This window comes from Porites lutea, chromosome 5, assembly GCF_958299795.1.
Source record: "Porites lutea chromosome 5, jaPorLute2.1, whole genome shotgun sequence".
Lineage (NCBI taxonomy): Eukaryota > Metazoa > Cnidaria > Anthozoa > Scleractinia > Poritidae > Porites > Porites lutea.
Genome location: NC_133205.1, coordinates 13,105,340 through 13,116,376, shown reverse-complemented (window position 1 = coordinate 13,116,376; position 11,037 = coordinate 13,105,340). Strand labels below are relative to the sequence as shown.

Sequence of the window (11,037 nt, the reverse complement as noted above, 5' to 3'; positions counted from 1 at the left end):
ATAATTAAATTCAAATCGATTTATTTATTTATTCATTCATTTGATTATTGAAATCGAATTAAAAGAATAGGCCACTTCCGAGTTCAAAAAACCCACACTTTCAAAATGAGGCCAAGTGCAAAACCTTTCTTGTGAAAAATCATTTCCATATGAAAGGCTGAGCACTCAACCTCGTTTTCATACAGAAGCCAGGGGGAACTCGGGAATGGCCTATTCACTTTCGAGGTCTGTTCCTTTTTTATGACTATTAAACCAAGCAAGCTCATAGCCACGTTATCAAATGCTGAAACACCCTTTCGTTCTCGATGAAATTAAGCATACCCTTTTGATCTCTCCCTCCCCCCCCCCCCCTGCAACAACCCCGGGTTGGTGTTGCTGGCCTGACGTCTAGCGACTCCTCTCTGAGACAGTTATCTATGCTGTGTCGCGAAGTGGGGTGGTTAACTGTAAGGCATCCAAGGAAACTATTCACGGAAGCTGGCGTCCGAAAGATGTGCTTCTTTAATGTTTGTAACTTCTGTCCTGTAGCAACTGTGAATTTGTTCGTGTTTTTGCCGTCTTAAGGTTAGTTTGATCTGGCATTTCTGAATCACTATCTGATGTATCTGAACAGTCACTCTGCGGTGAAAGCAAGAACATTAATACCATCAAGCTTAAGCCGAGCATTCTTTCTTTAGTACCTTATGTGGAAAATTTGAGTAGGCCCACTGCAAAATTGCCTGAGGGACGAACCTTTACCGTATTATCAAAAATTGATAACACGGAAGCGGTGATAAAACGCAGCTCTTCATGCTGACCAAGATTTACCCACGACTCAGAAGACTTGAACCATAAATCAAAATTCCTTAGTTCTTTATAGATCACAGAGGCTACGCTTCCATGCAAAGTTGTTCGACATATATCACAGTTGTGCCGGCCCCAAACAAGGTGTACAAGTCATTGTTAGGCATTAGAAAAATGTCAAGAAAAACCTCACATAATATCGCTACACGATTAAAGCGACGGTGGACTGGAGTCATCATAATTCCTTCTAAAATATGTCATGGTATCAACACTTCTAGACACTGTGTATTACAAATAAGTGCCTCCTGGTGAAGGTTACATTGTGTAGTGCAAGTTAGGGCCTGTTTACAGGAGGGTGGGGGAACCCAGGTAGGTGAGGTAATATGTGGCGGGTTACCCCACCTAACATGTAAACGTGATCACATTAAAATGAGAGATTATTTGGACAGGTGGGTTACCTCACCTACATGGGGTTCCCACCTCCATGTAAACAGGCCCTAACTCTTGAATCTTATTAACTGCGTTTAATGAGTTACTTATTGTAAACAATGCCTCACACTTAAGTTCTGTGCACTTAGCATCTATTTTATTACTTTACAAGACAACAAGTGCTTTAAATAAAAAAAAAAACAACTAATGTTTACTTATTACACAGTTAGGGCATTTATTTTTTTTGTGGCACATTTTCTTTTAAGCTGTAATTATAGTCTTTTAAATGTTAAAAGCTAATATATTTAACAGATTTAAAATCATGAAGTGTATACAAATATTAAGCTGTGATAATTAAATGCAAGCCGCTGAACTAGACATCGATTACTGGCACGAAGGAGAGAAGCATTCTTACCTGAAGGAGGTCTGCCGACAACACTCCACCATCCTTTTTCCCCGCCAAAACAGCTAGCCTGTTCATAGCAATCACTTTCTTCAAGGAGTTCTGTAAAATTCGACACATTTATCAAGTTAATAACACAAGTATGTGAAAAAAATTGACAAAGTGTAACGTTGCAATATAAGTACCTAAGAGAGGAATACGATCAGTGAAAATTGTTGTAGCTAGGTGCCAGTTTGGATCAAACATCTTATAATTGAGATAAGTACTGATTGCCTGTGCCATATTTGGTGTCACGTTTCATTAAAGCCACAGTAAATACAAGCTACAGCAGGATCTTCATACGAAAATCAATTTTATTCTTAAGTTGTCCGTGTAAACGTTACTCACTTGTTTACGAGCATCGTATTTACAGTTAAATGTGGGCTAACGTAAATACGTTAATTCCGTCGTAGTTATTGAGCTTACTGGCTTATAGCCAGAAAGCTTTATGACGGCACCGGCTCGAGTGTAGGCTTTTGTCGAGGATTTAGGGTCGAGGGGAAAATGTCTGGGGGAAAACCGTACATTCATTTATAGTCTTTCTGGAAGAGATGCTTCTTTTTTTAGCTTTAACCACAAGATTTCCCACCTTTGTGGAATTTACAGAAATGCCCGTGGGTTAATACACGCATTTCCTCTTTTTGTTGCCTCGTATCTCGAAATATCGCGTCGAGGGTCGAAAAAAGACGTAGATTTACTTATAGCCTTTACTAAGAGCTGTCTTTTCCTTACGGCATCAATGAGAGGAGTGTAGGCAATCAGGAGACAAATAAACCTGTCACACTTTGCATCTTTTGGCCGTGTTTCTTCGCTTTTGTCCTTTGCTAGTTGCCCTCTACGAATTACTGAAGCTTTAAATGCGTTTGCTTAGACAGGACAATAAATCCTCTCTCAGGACGAGTTATTCACTGCGTGGATTGGCCATCGTAGGGAGATTCTTGAGCGAAGCGGTAGCCCTTTAAACAGATTCCATGGAAGATCTACCGTACCAGTAATTCAAGGATATATTACAGGTAAAGAGAAAGCTTGCAGTTGGTGAAAAGTCACCCATTTTGTCGCATTTGAAAAACGTTTGGTTGAAACAGTTCACAACGCTCGTATTATAGTGGTTAGTTTAAGACATGGACTTTCTTGAAATAGTCTTTCAGGGCTTAGCCTGTTCGAGGCGTTCAAATGACTGGGAGCGGGCGAAAATTTGAGGAGGGGAAAACAAGGCGAACGCCACGTACTATTTAACTCGCTCACCAGCATCTGAACGCCTGGAACAGGTTATTAAAGGCCTTTGCGTCGTTTAAGAGCGGGGGTATTGATGTTCAATTTCTGTGTCCCCATTTTTCTGTGTGCTCATTTTTCGATTCATTTAATTTTTCGCCAAAAGCACGGTCATCTTTTATCGCTCAAACCACCGCAAAAACTAACCGAGAGTAAGTTTCTCTTAGTTCCGCAACGAACAAATCTTCAAAGACTTCAAAGATTTTTCTCAGATAGCTAATATTACGTACATACAGTACGATAAAGGTCGAACGAAGTTTATTCAATTGTAAGCACTCGTATCTTCCCGAAGACTCGTCCCGCATTAAGCTAAGTTTCGGCTCCACTGATCGCTAAGTCTACATAAGTAGGTGTGGTTGTTGCGTCAATAGCGCTTTGCACTGTTATTAAAAATAGCTATTGTGACAGTACATCTCTAGCGTGACTCGGTCAAATTTTGCGTTCTACTCAAAGGCTTTGTATGAGCAACATGAACACGAGGTTCCGACATGAAAATTGCCTATAAAATTCGCAATGAATGTTTTTTACTCGCTCGAAGAAAAATCTGTCATTTTCTAGACCCTCGACCCTCGACATTCTACCCTCCACAAAAACCCTAGACTCCATCGGCTCAAGAATGATGGTAAGGTCATCACTCCGGCGGAGCGAAAAGTAAAGGATTCGCGCAGCTCAGGAATGTTTGAAAGTTGCATCCGCAGGTCCCGAAGTTGCTTCGGAACCAGTTCGAGATATCTTCGAATTCTTCGCATTTTTCTTTCAGGCGAAAGAAATAATTATGAGGAAGAAATAACTATTACTTATGGAGGAAATAAAAAAGAAATAATTATTATTTCTGGTTTGTCCAGGGTTTAAACATACTTACGTGTGACCCGTCAGATTCGACGAGACTCTAAATTGTGGGATTAGCCGGCATTTCCAGAAATTACAGTAGTCCCGAAACCGTATCTGTTGAAGTTTTAACCTTGCCTGTGGCCGCCGAACCAACCTTACGTTCTACATTGTACGTGCAATTTAGAAGTCGCCACACAACTGACTGCCTTGAAGAACGATTTTGTTTTGCAAGCAGGTGGTTTTTGATGGACATTCGGTCAGTTGATACCTATCGCAATGTTTCATTACATACGTTTTCCACAGATAACGCATGGCAAACTGAACGTATCAGCAATAGAAAACAAATGTGTTGAAAAAAGAGCGTAGACTGTGTGAAAGAAAACATTAAATAATTTACATTTTCTCTCTGAAAAATAACTGTCCTCTTAGCACAAGACGTTAAACGTTTATGCTACGGACCATAGGTACCCGTCATTTCCCTTTTTTTGGTACAGACTATTCATTGCCAGTACGCTCATGTCCGGGAACTAAAATTTTCTCCACTTACTTTCCAGCGTGCTCGGGCAGTGAACGCCCGAAAACACTCGGTCTTGATGAGAGTAGATCTTCTCTTCAATGACACTTCTGGTTCTGGCTGAAGAGTAAATGAATGTATTGTTATCACTGTACTGAATGTAAGCAGAAGCTGTGTATGTTGTCCATTGGGATTGTGATCGCCCTTTTGATAGAGTTGTCAAATTCTCAACTCCTAGGTTAGCCTGCAAAGCAGGCGCGTTTTTATTCAACGACGGCGCAACCTTGAGGTACATTAATCGCGGCCGCCTTTGACTCGCTCCAACTCTCTGCCACTTCAACGTCCAAATCGTTCGCACCACAAAACACGTCTGCTTTGCAGGCTACTCCCAGGAAGACATTTCACATTAAAACTGGCCAAATTCCTTACTCACTAAGTAACGCAAATGCCCTGGATATTCCGGCAAAAATGTGAACCTTAAAATTCCCTTTGCATCAGGGTGGATTTCCACTGCCGCATTACTTTAACGCGCGTACGAACGTAAATTTTACCCGTGTAAGTAAATAGAGGCAATGTATGGGAGGTGGCGAGTAACGTAAAAGTTGAACCTCGCTCAACTTTTATGTTTACGCGAGACACTTCATAATACATTGCCTTTATTTTATCCACGTGCGTACCCAAGTAAAAATTACGCGACAGTGGAAATCCGCCCGTACCGAAGGGATGGCTTTCACAGCTTAACGAAACATGAAGAAGAAAAGGAGGAAAGGAGGTCAAGAGAGAAAGTAAATACAATTATAAGAAAGAAATACCTCATGGAGCCATGGATGCTTTTTGCAATCTCTTGCAGATAACCTGTCACTGAAACGAACCAAAGTAAATGTAGTTAAGAATCTAAATCAATAATTAAAAATACGTCTTTATTTCTTAACATTTTTAAAACGTTCAATGTTGACTTCAGGTCTTATTATTCTCCTATAGTAAGAGGAACAACTCCTTACATTAATTTTGTGTCAGAACATGACACGACGTCATCTGGACAGGGTAAGGGAAAGGTCAAGTAGTACGGACAAAATTTTCGTTCAACTTGTCGCACAAACTTGTTGCATTGCATTTTCTAGCCTCTGACAATTAATCAAGGACAAAGTTGCTGTCTAGGGTATCGACGTGTTTACTCAGTTTCTGGCCAAACTTTTCCGAGGTCAGGCGCTCACCGTATCAAAAACGTTGTGATGCGTGGAAAGTTGTGAAAGTTTGAGAAATGATGTGATCAACATGTCACGAGTACGGTACAAAGAAAAATCTGAGTCCCCGACAGGAATTGAACCTATGACCTTCCGTACACCGGTCGGATGCTCTAACCACTGAGCTACGAGAGACTTGTAACGAGCTGGGCCATTTACAAGGTTCATGTATAACATGCACCCTGCGTACTGCTGGGATCATATCGAAATCGACATGTGTGTGATAAATAAAGAAAGATGGTAAATTTTAAGCTCGGCGAAGAAATGAGAAGTTCAAGTTCTTATGGCTACAAAAGACCTAAATGAAGAGAAAGTCATCTCCGAGACCTTTCACAACCAGCATGGCAAATGCAACGAAAACCTTAAAGCTGGTACGCACTATACGCCTTCTGAATACGGCAGGGGTTGTTATTTATTCAAAATATTTCCCCGATTGTGATTGGCTAAAAGCACACGCATAATTCACCATAACCAGCTAATGATGACCAAATTTGGAAGAAGTTTGTTTAACGACGAAATGACGTCAAAAATGCAGCGTTCTTGCAGGTTAAGGCACCGTTAACCGAGAAGACCTGGGGACAAGGTTGAGTTTTTTCGGTTGTGAAACCAAACAATGGCGGACATTTCCTTCTTTTCAAGACATGGCAAGAACAGCAAGAACGCGACTCGCAGAGCGACATCTGCTATTTGGAGAATATTTGCGGAGCTGAACAACCCTAAACGTGCACTATCGAAGGTGAACTTAACATCGATGGAGGTAAGCATTTTTAGCTTTATTTTTAAACTAGGAATTATTTTGAATGAATACTAATCAACAATTATTGAATTCGGCTTTCGTTTCATACGAAGAATTATGGAGATTTCGGAGGGTGTTATCCGCCTCGGCTTACGGCCTTGACAGATAACACCCTCCTCGATCTCCATAATTCTTCATAAGATAGTCAGCCTCATTCATTAATTGTTAATTATTATTTATTCAAAATATTTCCCCGATTCTGATTGGCTAAAAGCACACACATAATTCACCATAACCAGCTAATGATGACCAAATTTGGAACAATTTTGTGTTTAACGAGGAAAGGACGTCAAAATGCAAAAAAGCCGCCTTCTTGCAGGTTAAGGCACCGTTAACCGAGAAGACCTGTGGACGAGGTTGAGTTGTTTTGGTTGCGAAGACAAAAAATGGCGGACATTTCACTCGTTTCAAGAGTAAGAACTAGGCGAAATTATAGCTAAAAACATGGCAAGAACAGCAAAAACACAACTCGAAGGGCGACATCTGCTATTTGGAGGACATTTGCGGAGCTGAAAAACCCTAAACGTGCACTATCGAAGGTGAACTTAACATCGATGGAGGTAAGCATGTTTCAGCTTTGTTTTTAAACTAGGAGTTATTTTGAGTGAATAATAAAACAATTATTGAATTCGGCTTTCGTATCATATGAAGAATTATGGAGATCCCGGAGGGTGTTATCCGTCGAGGCCGTAACACTCTCCTCGATCTCCATAATTCTTCATAAGATACTCAGCCTTTTTCATTAATTGTTAATTATACCATGCTCTCCATATATGGTCAGTGTACGCGTTAGTTCAAAATTGAAAGCTAGCTTAGAATTTTTTTCGCGAAGGATAGAATGGCGCCTGCAGAAGATTGTTTTAATTCTTAGAATACTAGAAAATGCAATTTAATTTCACCGGAAAAAAACAAACAAACAAAAAAGCCACAAGACTTTGTTTGAAAGTTTATAGAAGAATACATGCAAATACATGAAACTGAAATACCTCGACCAGCTACGAAGGAGGACAAGTATTGTTTCTTCATGATTGTGAAGCCACTGCCCGATAGATAACTGCAGCCTGTTCATCCGACATAAGGAATATCACAAGCAACTAGCCACAAATACAGGCTAAGCAGCCATTCACTACAGCAATCCAGGCGTATGTATAGCTTCTTTTCTCGTTCAGCAAAACCAGCTGGCGGCTTCAAACAACTTCATAACAACCTTAGCTTTGCATGAGTTTTTGAATGGCGACCGAGGGAATAGTTTTTTTTTGGCAACTGCAAAAATCCAAATTTACAGTAATTTCGACGGCTGGCAGGGAGTCGACCTCCTGTCCACACGAAACTAATTAATCCGCTCATCGAAACCGCATCTCTTTTAAGCCGTTTTCCGAAGCATTTTTCGTTTTTTGATCCGACGGATTTGCGAATACGTTTAGACGACTGAAACCTGTCGTATTGGAAACGATGACCCAAAAAACGAACATCGACGACTTAAGAGCCTGAAAAACTAAGACGAAGACTCCAAAATCTGAAAAGAAAAATTCCTTAAAATTCACATAATTTTTTAACCTCTTAAAAACTGAAGTTATTGCATCTCATTGACAATGCGCAAACTAGAAATCATTAGATGGTACTTATAATCACGGACAAATCACAACGTTCATTTATTAGTAAATGCACATTATTTTGCAATCTCTTGATAACTGTTGGATAAGAAGCTTCAAATTTTATGTTAACTTGGACGTCCACGCGGGAGTTTCGTTTTTCTCGATAGCAATAAGGGAGGGATTCATTCATTCAGAAGCAACCGTGGGGGCAGCTAGTGTTTTGGTGAGGAAAAGCTAGGGAAGTTTGGTGTCAGAGCTAATCTGATCCAGTTCATATAATAGTCTTACATGAGCCCTAAAACCAAAATAAAATACATTGTATGAAAGTCAAAGTGAATTTTCTTAAATTATCACGCTTACCTTGTCTTCTTCTTTAGAAGAGAAGATATAAACTCTTTAGCTTGCGATGTAATGTCAGCAAAGTACTCTTGATCAAATTCATAGCTCACATTCTGTATGTTTGCAAATGTTTCAATATCATCATCTGCAAGGAATGGGGATGCTCCACTTAACCTTGGGAAAACAGAGTAAAAAATCCAGCGTTCAATATCAGTCATATTCAATACGACTCACGGGCTAAAAAATTGGACGTTTCATCTTATGCCTTTTTTCACCATAGTTATTTGTACACGCCAGCAGAGACACTCAGTATCAGTTATCAGTATTAGTTCCATTTTTATAGGTTTTGGCCAAAACGCGAAATCAAAGTCCCGCAAAAATATGTCAGTTCCATTTTCGCAAAGTTAAGTTCCAGCGAAAATAAGTAAAGCCAAGACGCTGTGGGAGCGTATATTTGTACGTCGATGTACTAGGCGTGTGTAAAGTTTTTGATGTGTATTAGCGATGTGTGAGTAGTCCAGTAGTGTTGTATATTTTAGGGGTTGGTTGAGATGTGTGAAGTGGAAGGCGTGGAGTTATACTGGAGGTGGATTGGAAAGCCAGTTGTTACATAGTAACCACGGGCTGCCTTTAGTAAATACAATAGTCAGAAACTTCGCATGCCTTCCGTTTTAAAACTGGACGAAGATTATAATGTTACAGTTAGGTAACTGACCTTGCGCCCATTCACTAACCATTAATTATGTGGTTAAACCTCAATAAAAGCCATGAGCTATGAGATTGCTTAAACGTGATTTTTTTATGAAGTTAAATTTTTAGCAATGAAAGAAGCACCACACCGTGAACATCTTTCTTCATCTTCTTTTGTTAGCCATCGACAACAAAAAAATACTTAGCGACTAAAAACTAAATAGTTATAACTCTAAAGTGAAAACTTCCAATGATGACTAGGAAACTATACTGTAAATTCAAGGAATCTTCCAGAATCAAAGGCATTGTATGCTTTTAGCAAGGTCTCATTGCCTGATAGCGCCCTCCAACAATAAGAGAAACTCGCACTGTGCTTCTTTCACCCAGCCTCCTTCATCGAGAATGCTGCTTAGCATGTTAACTTGGGCCCCGTGAAAACAGTCCATGAAGGCCTCGATTAACTGATTTAACGATGACAGCCCTGTCTGTGTGAGCCTGATTGCCTTGTTGGACACAAAGTAGTTAAAACGATGGTCTGTGTTCTGACATTTCTGATAAAAGCGACCAGGTTTCCCTGATTGACTCTGCCCCCTTCATCGTCAAATTTTGCATGTGCGCCGGGATAGCCCATGCCTGTGGATGTAGGACCATATCTGGAAACATAAATAAAAACATTGCCAAGACCATGGTATGCGCTGTGCATAAAGCGGAAATCTGCTAGTGACTCCACTCTAAACTCAGCGCAAATTCTCTTGTACGATGAAATGTCATGTTTGAAGTTTGTTTGATTGAACGTCGAGTCCCTCACGTCTTGGATGCTTCCCATCTCGTAAAAAGTTCTTCTTTCCATGAAACAGACGTGACATTGAAAAAAAAAAACTCTCAGCTTCACTCTCAACTGCATATATTCACTGTGCTTTAAGGACAATTTCAGCGTTACTTTGACTAAGAAGGGTTTTACATGTATTTCACTGATCTGTCGGGAACTACTTGTGCGCTCGGTCACAACTACAAACACAAAGTATGAGACTCGGCAACTGATAAGGTTCGCTGGGAGAACCGAAACCATGACTGATCTAAAAAGTGGCTCCAACAAAACAGCCGCTACGCTGTAAAGTTAATTACCAAAGGACGATTTATTACAGCATCACGTTCAAAGGAGCTCAGTTTACAACGGCAGTTAGAAATAACATTTAACCTATCGATGCGACAAACAATCCTCCGAAGCACAATCTATTCGGTATTGACTCAAGTAATCTTCAAGGAAATTTCCTGGCCAGAAGACTGATCTGTTCTTTTGAATAAATAAAGATTTGTGATATTTCTTTTTCAAATTCTGAGCAGGCTTGTTTAACGTTGTGACGCTTACGTGCGGCGTGTCACCTTTGTTTGGGTTCCTATCTCACTGAAACACACGGCATTATTAACCCCTCCTTGTTATAATTAAAATCATTATACTCAAATTCTTTTTAAAAATAACCACTTTAAAATACAAAGTGATCGCTTAAGCATAAAGCGCTCTTGAAAGCACCCAACAGATTGTAGCCTTCAGCAGGCTTTACACATATATTATCACACATGGCGTTGAGATGTAATTAAAGATACAAAATTTCAGCCATCTTTGGTCGATAAAAAAGTCTTCAAAATGTGGGAACTTCTGGGTACTTCTTAGCCTGTACAATATTCAGGACTTCATTTTACTGGCGTAAGGTCCACATTTGGAAGACTTTATCATATAATCCAAAAAATTGTGAAAATTCGTGACCTTGTTGTGGGTCACTGAACACTTTGTGATGCGAAGACTAATTGCAACAATGATTTTAAATGTTTCTATGTGGAAACTTCGCTCTTAAGCCATTGCAAGGCGGAAAAATCATGTCAAATAACAAAATAACACAATTTTCTTACTTTTACTGGAACACAAATGAGAAAAAAGCCGACAAGAAAACAATCTTATTTCACGATGAAACCTGCCATGACTGCGATATTGTGTGATGCTTCTGGAAAAATGCATCATGGGATACTATTTGATCGTCGTCTGAGTTACACCCTTGCCTCTTTTCCTGTTTTGTGTGTTATATTTGGGTTTGTAAAAATCTCTC

At 39.8% G+C, this 11,037-nt stretch overlaps 1 protein-coding gene across 2 annotated transcripts in view; it reads right to left on the bottom strand.

The window, feature by feature from the left end:
* Positions 1–351: 351 nt before the first annotated feature.
* LOC140936523 (death-associated protein kinase 2-like) overlaps positions 352–11,037 on the bottom strand; it is a 49,814-nt gene continuing 39,128 nt past the window's right edge. For both annotated transcript variants that reach the window (XM_073386007.1, XM_073386008.1), the window contains 5 exons: positions 8,267–8,419; positions 5,084–5,132; positions 4,305–4,391; positions 1,628–1,717; positions 352–618 (listed from right to left, as the gene is read on the bottom strand). In XM_073386007.1, the coding sequence (XP_073242108.1) occupies positions 502–618; positions 1,628–1,717; positions 4,305–4,391; positions 5,084–5,132; positions 8,267–8,419 (496 nt within the window). In that variant the 3' untranslated portion in view covers positions 352–501. The remainder of the gene's footprint in view (positions 619–1,627; positions 1,718–4,304; positions 4,392–5,083; positions 5,133–8,266; positions 8,420–11,037) is intronic.